Source organism: Rana temporaria, chromosome 1 (assembly GCF_905171775.1).
Source record: "Rana temporaria chromosome 1, aRanTem1.1, whole genome shotgun sequence".
NCBI lineage: Eukaryota > Metazoa > Chordata > Amphibia > Anura > Ranidae > Rana > Rana temporaria.
The window spans coordinates 139,693,936-139,711,486 of record NC_053489.1 but is presented as its reverse complement, the minus strand read 5'-3'; the positions used below and the strand labels follow the sequence as shown (position 1 = coordinate 139,711,486).

The window sequence follows — 17,551 nt, the reverse complement described above, 5'->3', positions numbered from 1 at the left end:
TACTTTATACAGGTTCCTGAGAATTCCTCCTCCATCTCATGGTAGCTAGTTTTAGTAAAGGTAAACGGTAAATGATGTTTAAGGGCCAGATTCAGATAGGTGAGCGGATCTTTACGTTACGTTACGCCGCCGCAAGATTTTGAGGCAAGTGCTTTATTCAGAAAGCACTTGCCTGTAAACTTGCGGCGGCGTATCGTAAATCCCCCGGCGGAATTCAAATTCCGCGGGTAGGGGGCGTGTAAAATTTAAATCATGCGCGTCCCCGCACTGAACGAACTGTGCATGCGCCGTCCGTCAAATTTCCCAGCGTGCATTGCTCCAAATGATGTCGCAAGAACGTCATTGGTTTCTTCGTGAGCGTAAACTTACGTCCAGCCCTTTTCTGAATCGACTTAGGCAAACGATGTCAAATTTCAAAATTCGACGCGGGAACGACGGCCATACTTAACATAGGATACCCCTTCACATAGCAGGGGTAACTTTACGACGGAAAAAGCTGAACGAAAACTACGTAAAAAAATGCGCCGGGCGGTCGTTCGTTTCTGAATCGGCGGGAAATCCTCATTTGCATATTCGTCGCCAAAAAAAAAAACGGAACGCCACCTAGCGGCCGGCCTGGAACTGCAGCCTAAGATCCGACGGTGTAAGACACTTAAACCTGGCGGATCTTAGGAATATCTATGCGTAACTGATTCTCTGAATCAGTCGCATAGATACGACCGGCAGAACTCAGAGATACAACGGCGTATCAGGAGATACACCGTCGTATCTCTTTCTGAATCTGGCCCTAAGTCAATACCCATTGTTGTGGTAGTCTATAGCCCTATACACATGCTCAGGGGTAAAAAGTCAGCCGAGAAAACCGAGGGGAAAGCCAAGAACCCGGCAGGAAAACTGCCATGGAGCTTTGGCCGGGATTCCCAGCCGTGTATGCTCCATCGACACTGCCTTGCAGTCTTTCCCATAGGTAAGTAGTAGATCTGGCGGTAAAAAAAACGCCGGGAATCCCGAAGGGAAAATAGAGAGCAGGTTCTCTATTTTCCCGACAGGATTCTGGGCTGTTTTCCTGATGGGAAAACTGCAAGGAAGCATACACACGTCCGGTTTTCCCAGCCAAAAGCTCTCCTGGCAGTTTTCCTGCCGGGAAAACCGGTCGTGTGTACGAGGCTTTAAACTTCTGTTGGGGTTCATTTGTACACCTTGCAGAAAAGGAAACTTGTATTGCTCTTTGCAATAAATCAGGCAGGCCTTGAGCTGTGGGAAGGCCACACAGGCTCCTTCCTAAAGTTGTCCATATGCGTAATTATTTATTTTGTTCATCCTGAATGAGAGAAATCCATAGATTCCCCTACTGCTAGCTATGGCTTTTGATAGCTGGCCCCTCGGTTGTCAAACTACCCGAACAGTAACTTCAGCTGATTGGTTGCAGTCACTGTTAGGCCAACTTTTTTCTGCCCAGCTCGTTGGATTTTTAAGTTGAAGTTTGTCAAGGAATTGACCGAAATTCAAGCAGTGCATGGCCAGCTTAAGAAGGGATGTTTTGAAGTGGGATGGCAGTCTGTCCCTATCTGGTTTATTTATTTTTTAATGTACTCTACCACTATGTTGTTATACAAGCATCCAGAGATAGGACACTACAAGTCGTGTCTAGATTAGTGTCTATGGTTAAAGCAGAATGCATCAGTGGCCCCCAGTGCAGCTTGTCGTTGGCCCCCAGTGCAGCTCGTCAGCAGATGCTGGCAGGGAGCAGAGAAGGAGGAGGAAGGAGAGAGGATGAGGAGGACACCTCCTCCATGGGCGGCACACACCGGGGGATATGAGACCCCCTCCATCCACTACAGGAAATAAAACTCCCTGCTCGCTGTGGATTGGACTAGAAGGGGGGGTGTCAGACCGCTGGCTGAGCTTAGGAGAGGGATAGCAGCCAGCGATCTTATAACCAGGATGTCACCAGGCAATAACGTTTTTTCAGCAAGTTCAGCAGCCCATTACAGAGGAACTACAGAGTTTAGAAGAACATGGATGGCAAAGTTGATGAAGGTAGGAGATCAGCAACAAGGACATGGAAATATAAACTTTTTTCCATGTCCCTGCGGGGGGGGGGGGCACTGGGGGGGCCCACTGATGAGTTGACCTGGGGGGGGCACTGATGAGTTGCGCTGGGGGGGGGCACTGATGATCTGCACTAGGGGGCCACTGATGAGCTGCACTGGGGGCCACTGACGAGCTGCACTGGGGGCCACTGACGAGCTGCACTGGGGGCCACTGACAAGCTGCACTGGGGGACACTGACAAGCTGCACTGGTCACTGGGGGCCACTGACGAGCTGCACTGGCCACTGGGGGCCACTGATGAGCTGCACTGGGGGGCCACTGATGAGCTGCACTGGGAACCAATGACAAGCTGCACTGGGGGGCCACTGACGATCTACACTGGAGGCCACTGACGATCTACACTGGTAGGCCACTGACGATCTACACTGGTAGGCCACTGATGAGCTGCACTGGTAGGCCACTGATGAGCTGCAAAGGGGGCCACTGATGAGCTGCACTGGGGGCCAGTGTTTGCTGTTAGAACTATCTCAAAGCTGCAGCAGGAGCAATATTTCTAATACTGAGTTACAGCAGAGTACAGTGTATATAATATATAGTTATTGGATGTGTCTACAATTCAGTAATGATTACATAAAGTAAGTAAGAGCAATATGATTATCTCCTGTTGTGACTGAAGGGGAGAGAACAAACCTGCTTTACATTTATAAGGGGCTGTAACCTATCATACCGTGTGTTATGTATGGGTTGCTGGCTGCAGAATGAGGGGCGTGATTTATGTTGAAGTGGGCGAGTTCACATTTACATGTACAAGCCTAATGTACCTCCCACATTCATTATAATTTGAAAACATGATGGGAAATGTAATCTGATTACAGTGTAAAAAGAGGAGAGAGGACATGATGTAATCACAAATCACAATCACAAATACATGCTGCATTTTTGAATGACAAAACTATAAAAAAAATCACAAATGTACCGTATTTATCGGCGTATAACGCGCACCCCAATTTTAAGAGGGAATTTTCTGGAAAAACACATTTTTTAAGTCCAAATAGTAAATGCAGTTAAAATAAAAAATAAGATAAGCAGCCATGTACAAGCAACTCAGAAAGCAGCTCCTATGTTCAAGGAGATACAGATACACAGTACCTTATACACAGCACCTTAGCAGGCAGCGCTGACCGGGACTGTAGCGCGGCTTGGAGCTTGGGGCTACTATATGTTCAGCAGTCTGTGGTGAAGGGGAGGGCGAGGAAACCCTTAAACGCGGGCAGCGCTGGCCGAGACTGTAGCGCATACCTACCGTCTTTAATCTGACGGGTGAAGCTATGGGGCAGAGAGAAAACAAGCAGTTGCTGCAAGGAGGGTGGGAAAGAAGGGGGACGAGCGCTCGCCGGAAATCACCGCTGGAAATCACAGAGCCGTCATCTCCACTCGGCTCTCACTCGGCTGTCACGTCACACACGCACAGTGCCGCCTCCGCCATCGGCATTGGAGCATCTCCTGTGACAGACATAACACTGGTCCAATGCTGGTGGCCGAGGCGGAACTGTCCCCCTCCTTCCCCTCCAAGGTATGCTTTCGGCGTATAGCGCGCACCCGTGATTTTCCCCCTATTTTCAGGGGGAAAAAGTGCGCGGTATACGCTGATGAATACGGTAATAACTGTTTAGTGTTTTGTGTGGGGGGTGCACTAATGGGGTATTTTTTGAAAATCACAGGGTTCTGCTTTGATTGCAGTTCCACTGAATGTTATGGATAGAATCATATTTTTATGTTGTTTTAATGACCTGTAATTATGTCTTTTTTAAAGGGAGAAAACAACTCTGAATATTTTTTAGGCCTAACCCCTGTGGGGCTCGTGGTATACAAAAGTAAAAAGCAAGTTGGGAAGTATTTCTGGTAAGTGTACATACAAATAGTTTCTCATGACTTAAACTACAGTGCATTTATCCTTTTTTTCTCCCTTTTCCTGACGCAAACCCAACCTGTAAGCATACCTCCCAACTGTCCCTGATTTGGAGCAATGTCCCTCTGTCCCTCTTTCCCCCTTTATTTGTCCCTTATTTTGGTCTGATCTATATAGTTGTATATAAAATGCACTTTTTATCTATCAAAAAGTTTCCCAATGCTAAACCTTTCATCTGATTTCTAAATTGTTGCATTTATAAATTCCAAAAGCCAATATAAAGGAATAGTAGTGGTAAAAACAGCACTTGTGGTTTTAATCAATCTTATATTTTTTGTACAATTCTCCTTTAAGGGGGCAGGGCGAGGGGTGTGTCCTATGCCTGTATACTTTTGGTGATAGATGTCCCTCATTCCTATCTCAGAAAGTTGGGAGGTATGTGTAAGCCTAAAAGACATAACACCTTGATCCAATGATCGTGGTTACTGCAGTGTGCTACATCCTACGCCACAAGACTTATGTGTCCTGGTCAAGCCTTCTCAGAAGCTCACCATAAACTCCCTTTGGGGTTGTGTCTCCAGCTTCTTAAGCCTCACAAGTTTTAGCAGATGCATTGCACAGGCACAGCTGGGACACTGAAGACTCGGGGTGCCTCATGTAAAACAAATATTGGAGGTCACAGTACTCAGATCGAAGTGAGTATGTTTTTCATGGGAAGTAGGTATGGTGGGTTGGGTTGGATTGGATCAGAAAAAGGGGCAAAAGGAATAAGTGTTCTTAGTTTTAAAACCAGTGTACATACAAATTATTCCTCATGACTTGAAGTTTAGTGCATTTGTTTATTTTTCCCTGACTCAAACCTAACCTGTCATCCCAAAATATAGCCTTGTTCCAATGGTCGCAGCTACCGCGTGTTTTATATCCCACACCACAAGTCTTCTGTGTCCTGGTCACGCATTCAGGCCCCGTACACACGATCGAGTTTCTCGGCAGAATTCAGCCAGAAACTCGATGGGAGCCGTATTCTGCCGAGGAAACCGGACGTGTGTACACTTTTGGCCGAGGAACTCGTCGAGCCAAATAGAGAACATGTTCTCTATTTCCTCGTTAGTCAATGGGGAAACTTGGCTCGCCGAGATCCTCGGCGGCTTCACAAGGAACTCGACGAGCAAAACGATGTGTTTTGCTCGTCAAGTTTCTCGGACGTGTGTACGGGGCCTCACAGTAGCGTAACATAGTGTCCTATGGGGCCATGCCCTCAGCTTCTTAAAGGATCACTAAAGGAATTTTTTTTTTTAGCTAAATAGCTTCCTTTACCTTACTGCAGTACTGGTTTCATGTCCTCATTGTTCGTTTTTGCTTTGAAGTAGCTGTAATTCTGCTGTGATCTCCACACTTCCTGGTTGCCTGTTTCCTTATAACCACAGTACTGGGAGCTTTTCACGGTGGTCTAAGCTGTCATTACTGTGTGTCTAAAACTTAACAGAACCAATCAGATTAATTTAAAAAAAAAAAACACTGCCCTTGATTTGTTTGTTTTTGTTCTGTGTGTCTCTCTAGTTCACAGGAACATGAAACCAGTTTAAAAGTGAAATTAACCTGCAGGCACATTATATGATTGATTTTTTATCTATTAGTAATCATTTTTAAAAGGAATCAGTTAACTTTTATGTCTCTATACCCTGTAAACAGTAATTTCAGCAAAAAAAAAAAAAAAATCCTTTAGTGACCCTTTAAGCCTCGCAACAGGTTTTTTGCAGGTGCACTGTGCAGGCACAGCTAGGATACTAAAAATTGGGGTGCCTCATAAACAAACCCTGGAGGCCATAGTAGTCAGATCGAGGTAAGTATGTATTTAGGGAGGGGTATGGTGGGCTAGTGCAGGGGGAAGGTAAGATTTTTTTAGCTTAGGGTAAAGGGGCAAAAAGAAAAAGTGCACTTTGTCTAATAGTGAACTATTTCTCCAAGTAAAAGCAGAACATTACAGCTTTTATGATTGAGTGAGAGACTTGTAAAGCGCAACACATGCGAACTGAATCGCCTCTGGGCGCTGTATCCATTTCATGGGTAAGGAACCCCTTGACCTCAGAAGAGATGAGTTTTAATCTTTCTCCTGAAGGCCAAGTGGTCCGACTCCAGTCGGATGGTGGTTGGTAGTGCATTCCACAGGCGAGGTCCCTGGACTGCAAATCTTCGATCTCCTTTGGACTTGTATCTGGCTTTGGGTATCTGGAGTAGGTTTTCATTGGTGGATCGCAGAATGCGATTGGGGTTATCAGCATTTAATTTTTTCGCATAGATATTGGGGGGCGTTGCCTTGAATACACTTATGTATTAGACAGAGTGCCTTGAACGTGATTCTGTCTTTTACTGGCAACCAATGAAGGGATCTCAGTGAAGGTGAGATTTATTCCCATGGTTTTTTTCCAGTCACTAGTCGAGCGGCCGTATTTTGAACGACTTGCAGACGAGTGATTTGGTATTTGGGGAGTCCTAGATAGAGGGCATTTGCGTAGTCGAGTCTGGAATTGATGATTGTTCCCACCACGACTGCAATGTCCTCTTTCGGGATAAAGGGCATGAGTCTGCGTAGTAGGCGCAGCAGATGGTGGGATCCGCTGACTACTGACCCTATTTGTGCATCCATTGTCATGTAGGTATCGAAAATTACTCAGAGACTTTTGACTTTGGTGCTAGGGGTGAAAGTTTTACCCAGAATGGGTGGGGGAGTCCATGTTGACGCAGGGTGATTTTTCCGGTTAGCGTGAAACAGGAGAAGTTCTGTTTTTGAATCGTTGAGTTTAAGATAACTGTTTGTCATCCTGTTATCTATTAGAGTAAGGCATTTCTCTAGTCCAAGAGAATGATCCTTTTTGTTGCAGATGCGGAAATACAGTTGTGTGTCGTCTGCATAGGAGTGGTAAAGTAACTTCTGGTTACTGATGATTTCAAAGAGAGGGCGAAGATATATATTAAACAATACGGGCAATAAGGGAGATCCCTGAGGGACTCCGCATGACACCGTCCGTTTTTCAGAAGTGAAAGACCCCAGTTTCACTATTTGTGATCTGTTTTCCAAGAAGGACGAGAACCAGGGTAAAACACCTTCAGTGACTCCGGCTACTTCAGCTAGCCTAGCCAGTAGTAGTCCGTGGTCTACAGTGTCAAAAGCCACGCTTAGGTCCAGCAGTATCAGAAGACAATATTCTCCTTCGTCTGTGGCCTCTAGAGCGTCATCCCATATTTTGAGCAGCGCCGTTTCTGTTCCGTGACCCGGACGGAATCCTGATTAAAACGGGTCGAGTAATTTATGGGTGTCTAAATGATTGCTCTGTAGACTAAAGCCCCGTACACACGATCGGAATTTCCGATGGAAAAAGTCAGAAGGACTTTTTTCTGAGGAATTCCATCGGAGTTTAGATAGAGAACATGTTCTCTTTTACTCCGATGAAATTCCCTCGAAATTCAGATGTTAGTTTGTGCAGGCAAAAGCCCGATCTTCTATACGGGGCATAATGCAAAGGCTCGAGTAAGTAGATGAAAACATTAATTGAGGAAATCTGTTTGAAAAATTCAGTTTCTGACTGCATGTTTTTTTTTCAGTAATGGATCAATATACTAAAGGAGTATTAAATGATTTCTGTCTCACATACAAAGATTTTGACTTTTTGCTTTAGTAAATCAGCCCAATTATTTCTTACAAAGATGCCCATGGGCAATATGTGGGGGACAAATAAACACTAACATTTTCCTGCAGTTAATTATGATCTGTAGATTGAGTGTCAGTGGTTGGGCATATTCAGAACTGGTATACATAGCCCATAGCAGCTGGAAGTTAGCTTCACTTTGCAGCACCGTTTGTTTTGCTTTTCTGTTTCTGCTGCTTGAGAATGGAATGCAGATATTTATTTAGTGAGATAGCAGCAGCATTTCAACATCAAGTTTGCTTCTTACATAATATTCTCCTGGAGATGTGTGTTGTTAAACCTGCACCTGTAACTTGTATATATACTATACACTGATATTGTATAAAAGTCTTGACAAAAATTTCAGTTAAAACATATTTTCTAAGAACCCCTTACACTCAAGAGGGAGGTTTAGGAGGAAGAAGGGGCAGGGCCAAACTCGACTTTGAACACTAAAAGTCACAACTTGCATATCATTTCTTCTGATCATAATTCTCGATCTATTAATAATTTTGACATGTGGTTTTCAATAAAAGTAACATACTGTTATGTTTCTGTTCTAAATACATTCTACTAACTAAAACAAATAAAATTAGTGGTACTTTCCTTCTCATCACCCCAGGTGCAGTGTTCTGTGCCGCCGCCGATCGGAAACCTGTGCCCCCATTTGAAAAACAAAAAACAATTTGGTTTGGCTCATGACATTGATTGGACAGCAAAGGAGATGGTAGAAGGCAGACCCTAATGCTGTCATGCGCCTTATTTTGCACATTTGCTTAACCACATTAACTCGCTGGGAAAAAAGACTTTCCCCCGAGATCTTCTGGAAAGCTTTTTTTTCCTTTCTCGAGCATAAGAGTGTAATATCATATGGTGCATGTGAAAGTTAAGGTGCATGATGTCATGTGCCTCATTTTGTACATGCACTATATGTTACACAAATCTATAATGAGTTTTTTTTAATGGAGTTCTTGAGATTGGTCTACTTACAATTTTTCTTAAAGGGGTTGTAAACCCTATTTTTTTGTTTTTTTGTTTTTAAAATAACTAACATGTCATACTTACCTCCACTGTGCAGTTTGTTTTGCACAGAGTGGCCCCCGATCTGCCTCTTCTGGGGTCCCCCGGTGGTGCTGGTGGCTCATCCCCGCATCGAGTGACCACGTTGGAGAAGGCTCTCATAATGTGTACACCCATGCGGGCGCACTCCTCAGTCCTGCTTCTGTGTCCATTCACACAGAATGCAGGACTCTGCCCTGCCCCCCGACACCCGCATCATGGGTTTTGTTTGACAGCAGCGGAAGCCAATGGCTGCGCTGCTAGCATTCTATACAATCAGGACACAAGACACCAGCTGGTGTGCTTGTTCCCAGCCGGAGAAAGATCTGTGTCAGGTAAGTAAAACTGAGGCTCGAGGGGGGGTCTACAGCACCACAGAAGGTTTTTCACCTTAATGCATAGAATGCATTAAGGTGAAAAACCATGAGGGTTTAGAACCCCTTTAAAGTGTTGCTGAACCCAAAACAGGAAAATCAGTTTGTATATGCATTAAAGAATGCTTGTTATACTCACTGTGGAACCTAAGGGGTTTAATCATCTACATTGTGTAAAACACGTGTCATGTGTCAAAAACCTCTCCCTTCTCCAGGCGTTCTCTTGGTTCCAAAATATTCAGACATAACTTCAATATATGATGGTTTATTCTTCCAACGATTATGACAGCAAACAGACAGTTTATGCTTACATTGTTACGTTGTTACAGACATCATGGCAGGTAGGCATCACAAAGTTACAGAAGGAGGAAATAGATGTTACATCTTCTCTGCTGGAAAGAGCCCCTTATGATCTTTCTCCTGGGTGAGGGTCCCATCCCCACCCTGAGGCTTCCGTAGGGCCGGGATGACCCTCGAGATTCCTTGTGGGTCAGATGACCCTGAGGTTTCCTAACTTGCTATGCTTACCACGTGTACATTTATACAGGTTTAACAGCTAACTAAGCACAATTGGCTCGTTTCCAAACAAGGTTGCGATGATCGTTCACACCCACTTAGGTATTTTTAAGTAACATCTCCAACCTCTTTCTTGACGCAAGTCTTCAAGAATAGATGTGGCCTACAACAGATGTAACTGACCTTGTTTGCCCTCAAAGCTACCATGTCTAAACCAAAATGATTCCGAGACCTTTAGAACATAATATCAATACATTTAAAATCTAACACTCTGATCTTCCCCTTCTTCCACAGTCCCCAATCCATCTGCTGAGAGATTAGAGTCTTTGGGGCACTCTGCACATGCTCAGTTTGGTGTGTATTGATAGAGTTTTTTTCTTTTCTTGGGAGCGTTCATGTGATCGGCACAGGGCCAATCAGCACTGCCCAGACAGAGGGGCAGGGGCCCTGCAGCCTCATAGGACAGCCAGAGGAGAATAAAATCTCCCCCTCCAAGCTTTAACCAGACACTGAAAGAAGTCACAGGACTGCTATATACTGTTGACGATAAAAGGTATTTAGCAGTTTGTATTTACTAAAATAATTGCATTTACATGTTCTGTGTACTGTGGGAGATATAGTGAATGCAAGGTCTTGTGTTTAGTAACACTTTAAGACCAGGAAGTGGGAACCCCAAAATAAAAAGTATTAGAAACATTTTAACTATCACTATAGGGTTATTTCACATCAGTCTCAGTGTAAATGGTTTTTAATGGTGTATTTATTCCAAAATCAGATCTGACCAATGTTAACAAACATTTCAGTTGTGCTTTTATGCTTCTTTTATATGTACTTTCTTTTACACAATTATTTACTTTGATCTTCTTTGTAGGCCAAGAATCACAAAAATACATTTTAAAGAGACACAGTTTGAAATAAGAGTCATTGGAAAAGATGTAAGTGAAATAAATGTTTATTCAATACATAATGTGAATTACATATGTGTTGTAAGTCCTGTTGCACTGTGCTGTAAAAATATAAAGCATACAAGCAAATTTTGTTTCAGCAACATGTTTCTCGTTGAGTGTAAAAAGGGATATTTTATAATTTATCTATTTTTTTTTCAATAGTTTGAATTTATAGATTCACTATCTGATTGATAATTGAGCTACATATAGGACAATATGTAAAGGCTAAGGTGTTGGAAACAGAAATCTTCCAGCATGCTGAAACATATGCATAATCATGATTTCTTGTCATAAAAAATATATATTTGTCGAAGAGAGAAGCTGAAATTTACAAATGCCAGTTTGTGGTCATTTGTCATTGTGAGGATGGGCAGGTCTAGCAGTCACTACTTGTATGAAAGGCATTTTGCAGTGCTCTGTTTTAACAGTAATTTATTTCTTTCCCTTTTTTTTCTATTCAATCTTTTTATTTATTTCAAATGAGAATAAAAAGTACACAGAGAAGCACTTCAATGAGTAATCAATTAGCATACATTGGTGTATTACATAGGTCATTAGGGTGCATAGCTCACAAATGTACAAGAGCAAGTAAAGCTCACCTGCCTTGTAAAATAAAATTGTAAGCAACATAGGAATTGTTATTGGATACATTCGTTGTATATTAGGTATCAGCAATGAAGTGGGGGAAGTTAAGATAGGGCAAAAAACGAAATAGAAGGAAAAATTTGATGTTTAATAAGTGAGATAAAACATTAAGAAAGAGAGTAAGGAAAGGAAGGGAAAAGAGCAGAAGGGTGGCTAGGTGGGTTCACAGTCCATGCTAGTTTTGCAGTATGGGTAGTAGCAAACAACAAATTTCCAGGAGGCAACAATCAAAGTTCCTTGAGAGAAAATGAATGGCTCAGGGTTCCCAAACTTGGTGGAATTTAGGTAAAATGCCCTGTAGTTTAGCTGTAATGCCGCGTACACACGATCATTTTTCGGCATGAAAAAAAAAACAAAGTTTTTCGGCATGTAGAAAAAACAAAGTTTTTCCAACTTTATCATTAAAACGACGTTTCCCACACACCATCGTTTTAAAAAAATGCTCTAGCAAAGCGAGGTGACGTACAACACGTACGACGGAACTATAAAGTGGAAGTTCCATGCGGATGACGCCACCCTTGGGGCTGCTTTTGCTGATTCCATGTTAGTAAAAGACGATTCGCGCTTTTCTGTCTGTTACAGCGTGATAAATGTGCTTACTCCATTATGAACGGTAGTTTTACCAAAACGAGAGCTCCCGTCTCATAACTTGCTTCTGAGCATGCGCAGGTTTTTAACGTCGTTTTAGCCCACACACGATCATTTTTTACAACCCGAAAAACACACGATCATTTTTCGGCATGAAAAAAACGTCGTCAAAAAATGCAGCATGTTCGAAAAAAAATGTTGTCGTTTTTCAGAACCCGAAAAATTATGTGAAGCCCACACACGATCATTTTAAATTAAATTTTTTTAAAACAACGTTTTTTTCATGCCAAATAATCATCCTGTGTACGCGGCATTAGTTTTTCATTAATCATCACCCATTGCATCTAGGATTTAACCTCTGATATATAAGGTAGCGATTAATCAAGCTTTTGCTATCATCTGTTTTGTGGTGGTCAAGACAAGGGTCACAAGAGTAAATCATTGCTTGGTGATCTGGTCAAGATTCCAGTTAAGAAGTGCTTATTATTGTACCATTGGTAAGAGTTTTTGTAAAAGAGTTCCAAGGATAGTATACACTTGTGACCATACTGTAGGTTATGTAACACCGGGCAGGACCACCATAACATTGGAGAAACATCCCCAGGTCTAAACAACCACAGAAGCGGTTCAGCTGGGCACCAGGGTTAACGTGAGATAACCTGACACCACCTAAGAAATACTTTATAATTGGTCTTGACTGTGTTTTGTGTATGTCTGAATTTCCCTACTGCCCATGTAATTTGTAGTCTCTGGACAAAATTTTGAGATAAACATGTTATACAGAACGGGGGTCAACTCTGACGTGTGTGGCTAATTTTGACATTTAGGCTGGGTTCACACCACAGCACGGAACAGCTCATAGCAGGGGTCTGGTGCTCTATTCACCGTTTCAGGTCCGATTTCAGCCCAAATTTTTTGGTGAATTTGCATCTGAAACGGATCAGAAGATGCACAGGGCCCCTGTGCAATTTGTACCGGAGCTGCTTCGGAGATGTATGAACTGGCTCCATAGAAAGCCAGTAACAATCTGCTGACATGCAAATTGAATGCTGAGATCCAATTTGCAATAGTGTGAACCCAGCCTTAAATGGGGTAATAGATAGTCTATCCACTTGTAAATGTATTGTCGATGAAACATAGTGTTTGACCTGTAAATAATGAAACAGCTCTGTGTGAGGAAGTTGGTTGCTCATTTGGAGATCTGCAAAGAATTTCATGACGTTTGGGGAAAGATGGAAGCAGGTCAATTGTAGGTCAATACAATGCTTGAAAGCCTGTGGTGATTCAAAAACTGGGGTGAAGGCAGGATTGCCTAAAATCGATAGTAATGATAGGTATGAGGAGAGCAGACCTCCAGAGTACTTACCGTCCTCCCAGATTTGTAGTCACAAGATAGGATTAGGGAAAGAGGACCTATCTCATGGGTATAGCCACAGCAGGCTATGTATGGACAGTATGGCACAATCGACTGCCTCTAATGGAACCCACAATGAAGTTTCATTATTAGCATGATATTTCCTTCATTGGATCAGCTGTGCATCATGATAGTATCTAAAAAGATCTGGGATGTCCAGGCCTCCTTTTGGCCAGATTGGAAAATAATGTGCTTCAAAAGCCTAGGTTTGTGATTGTGCCATATGAAGTACATTATCTGATTTTGAATCGTGCGCATGGTAGAAGTTGGTTTTGGGATAGGTACACATGAACACATGCAACAAATAAGAAGATGACATACAGTATCTAGAGTCAAGAGCAGCTATGCATGGCAACCAATCAGCTTCTATCTTCATCTTACTCAGTTAAAATGTTAGTTCACCTTCACAGAAAAAATTTAAATGCAAACTAACATCGGACACCCTCCCCACCCCCTTGTTCCCCTCTGTACTTACCTCTGGGGTTGCCAAACTATCAGCACCCCCACGGCCATCTCAGTGGTCTGGGGATTCTAAATCCTCAGTGCTTACAGTATGGACCAGATTTATTCTGATTGGTCAGCACCATCATTGTGATCCTGGTTCTGTCCCATGGATCCTTCTGTCCTCCAACAATTGTAGCTCTTCCTAATGGCTCTACGCTACTGTGTTGACAGATATTATTTGCTTAATATCCAGAATGAATCTCCTTTTGATGCACATTCAGGGAACTGTTTGGTTCCAATGATGGTCAGTGGAGCATCAGTGAATGAAGTACTTTTTGCATTTGCATCTGATTATTTAACCACTTAAGACCCAGCAGGTAAAGGACCTGGCCAGTTTTTGCGATTCGGCACTGCGTCGCTTTAACTGACAATTGCGTGGTCGTGCAACGTGGCTCCCAAACAAAATTGGCGTCCTTTTTTCCCACAAATATAGCTTTCTTTTGGTGGTATTTAATCACCTCTGCGGTTTTTATTCATAAACAAAAATAGAGTGTCAATTTAAAAAAAAATCTATGTTTTTTACTTTTTGCTATAATAAATATCCCCAAAAAATATATATAAAAAAAAAAAATTTTCCTCAGTTTAGGCCGATACATATTCTTCTACATATTTTTGGTAAAAAAAATCGCAATAAGCGTTTATTGATTGGTTTGCGCAAAAGTTATAGCGTTTACAAAATAGGGGATAGTTTTATGGCATTTTTATTAATAATTTTTATTTTTACTAGTAATGGCGGCGATCAGCGATTTTTTTTTTGTCATTTTCACAGCGAAAAGTGCTATAAAAATGCACTGATTACTATGAAAATGACAATGGCAGTGAAGTGGTTAACCATTAGGTGGTGCTAAGGGGTTATGTGTGCCCTAAGGGAGTGATTCTTACTGTAGGGGGGGTGTGGCTGTAGGCGTGACGTCACTGATCGTCATTCCCTATATCAGGGAACAGACGATCAGTGTCACTGCCACAGTGAAGAATGGGGAAGGTGTGTTTACACACACCTCTCCCCGTTCTTCAGCTCCTGTGACCGATCGCAGGACACCGGCGGCAACGGAGCTTCGGACCCGGTCACGTGCGCGCGCCCGCAACCCACGGCTGGGCTCTTAAAGGCGATGTACCTGTACGTGCCTGTGCCCAGCCGTGCCATTCTGCCGACGTATATAGTCGGTAGGGGGTCCTTAAGTGGTTAAAGCACCCCTGCAAGTGTTAATGGTCTGCCTCATTCCTATAACCGCAAGAAAGCTTTTTTGTTGAAAAAATAACAGACTTACTGGTTGGAAAGGACGCCTAAAAAGGATATCGCCGGCACATCTAATGCTGGCCATACACTATAAGAATAATGGGGCGAGCCCATTTTTGAAAAATGAACATTCGGCCGTGAGCCGAATGTAATGACCGATAAATCGTTCAGAGGACGTAAATAAAAAAATGAGGTTTGCTTTTTTTACATATACCTAATGCAGACAGTTCGAACGGGAAACACATTAACCTTTCAATTTATCATTCGTTTCGTAAGAAGATTTCCAAACTTGTCCTTAGTTTTTTTCGGCTCAAAAACGTCACAACGATTATCTATTTTGTGCCCATTAACTGGCTGAAAAACAAACAAACTGTCTAAATGAACGAATTTCGGACGATTTTTCGTAGTGTATGGCAAGCATAAGACTTGGTAAGCTGCAATATAATACATGTTTACTTTTGTTTTTTTATACTGCTTTAAGTCTTGCCATTAGTCCTGGAACCCAAGTCCTTGAAGTTTACAAACACAAGCTTTCTTCACAATGATGTGGTGTCCGCATTGTGAAGAAATGGGGTGAAATTTGTTGCCGTTGTGGCCAACTGGTCTTAGGAAACTAGCATTTTCATTTTCTACCATCACCCTTCATGTTGTCCAACTCACCAATGTCACCCAAAGATTGGTGGACCTTCATGCTGCCCTTCCTCAGCTCTTCTTTCAAGGGATCATAGCCATTGTCCTGGAAGAGGGAGAGGTTTCAAAGTTTCTAGTCAAACATATTTACTGTACCCAAAGGAAAAGGGTACATTTGCCATTTACTACATGTGAAGGTTCTCAGCATGTTTCTCTGGGTACAAAAATTCCACATGGAATGTCCGCAGGGGACATTCTGGCCCCTGTGGACATCAAGGATCCCCATCTACATGTCCGTATCTTCTGGCGCATCAGTGCTACATGTGTTTTTCTGTGGGGACACAACTTTACCTATTTGTTGCCTTTTCATTTCACCTGTCCACTGCACTTCAGGTCTTCACAAAGATGTTAAAGCATGTTCTCTTATAGCATCCCAATAGTAGGATACCTGGACAACTTTATTTTAAGGTAACAGTTGACTTTGGCTCTGTCAACAGATTGTACAGAACCTACAGAGATTCTAGTATTTTCTAAATCTTCAGGAATTAGTGCTGGAATGGTCTCATCGCTTGGAGTATCCATGCTTTATTTTAGATACAGCCCTGTTGAAGGTTTCAGGAGCCAACCAACCTTACGCATTTGCATGAGGGTTTTGGGCCTGATGATGGCCTCCTTTAAGGCAGTCCTAAATGCCCAGTTTCACTCCAGACTGTTACAACTCAACATTTTGACATTGTGGGACAAGAGGGTGCAGTCTCTGGATGGTCCCATACACCTGACCAGCAAAGCCAGGGTTGGCATGGCCTGGTAGGTCATGAGTTTGGCGCTGGAATCAGAAAATGCCTTTCTCCATTTGTTTTGAAAGGTTCTAACAAATGCCAGCCTAATGTGCTGGGAAAAAGTTCTGGATACCCTCCTGGGTTAGGGACGTGTTTGTCAGAAGAAGCTCTTCTCCTGATCAATGTACTTGAACTCAGGTTGATTTGGTTATCCATTTAACTCTAGAACTATTGTCTGCAAGGTTATCCAACTATGATTCAGTCTGACAATTGTATGGCAGTGGTTTACATCAACCATCAGGAAGGAACCAGTAGTCACAAGACTCAAAGAGAAACAGATTTGATTCTGGCTTGAGCAGAACTTTATATTTCAGTCCTGTCTGCTTTGGTAGTCTCCATCAGGGGTACATGTGATAAGATAACAATACAGGAGCATACATGGGAGAGAGTTATCACCTCATAACAGGAAGTGACTGGTCTTGGACCTTAATGCCAGGATCACAAGGTGCCAATTTATTAAAAAACACAATTTTTAAAAGATTAAAAACAACTTTTGTAATCAAATTGTGAAAGTGTAGCAACTGGGTTTAGATCTACTTTAACTTAGACCAGGGATCTCCAAACTGCGGCCTGCGGACTGGATGTGGCCCTTTGCTTGCCTTTATCCGGCTCTTATTGCACTATCCCTTCCACTGATATCAGGCACCGTTCCTTCCACTGGCACCAATGGTGGAGCACTATTCCTCCCAGTGACACCAACAATGGGGTACTATTCCTCCTACTGACACCAGAGACGGGAAACAAATTCTTCCACTGACACCAATGAAGGGGCAGCATTCTTCCCACTGACACCAATGATGGGGCAGAATTCCTCCCATTGACACCAATGATGGGGCACTATTCCTCCCACTGTCAACAATGATGGGGCACTATTCCTCCTACTGACACCAATGATGGGGTACTATTTCTCCCACTGACACCAATGATGGAACACAAATTCTCCCACTGATGCCAATCATGTGGCACTATTCCTCCCACTGACACCAATGATGTAATTGTTTTACTTCCACTAACCACCCACTAATGTTAGGGCATTTTATACTCCCACTGGCCAGAAGCCGGCCTCCTTAAATTTTGAAGGGCAGTAAACTGGCCCTTTGTTTTGAAAGTTTGGAGACCCCTGACTTCAATCAAATTTAGCCCATGTCA

General features: G+C 42.8%; 1 protein-coding gene across 2 annotated transcripts in view; it reads left to right on the top strand.

Annotated features, from left to right (window-relative positions):
• EPB41L4A (erythrocyte membrane protein band 4.1 like 4A) overlaps positions 1-17,551 on the top strand; it is a 412,465-nt gene that overhangs the window by 217,892 nt on the left and 177,022 nt on the right. For both annotated transcript variants that reach the window (XM_040343429.1, XM_040343421.1), the window contains 2 exons: positions 3,868-3,956; positions 10,470-10,533. In XM_040343429.1, the coding sequence (XP_040199363.1) occupies positions 3,868-3,956; positions 10,470-10,533 (153 nt within the window). The remainder of the gene's footprint in view (positions 1-3,867; positions 3,957-10,469; positions 10,534-17,551) is intronic.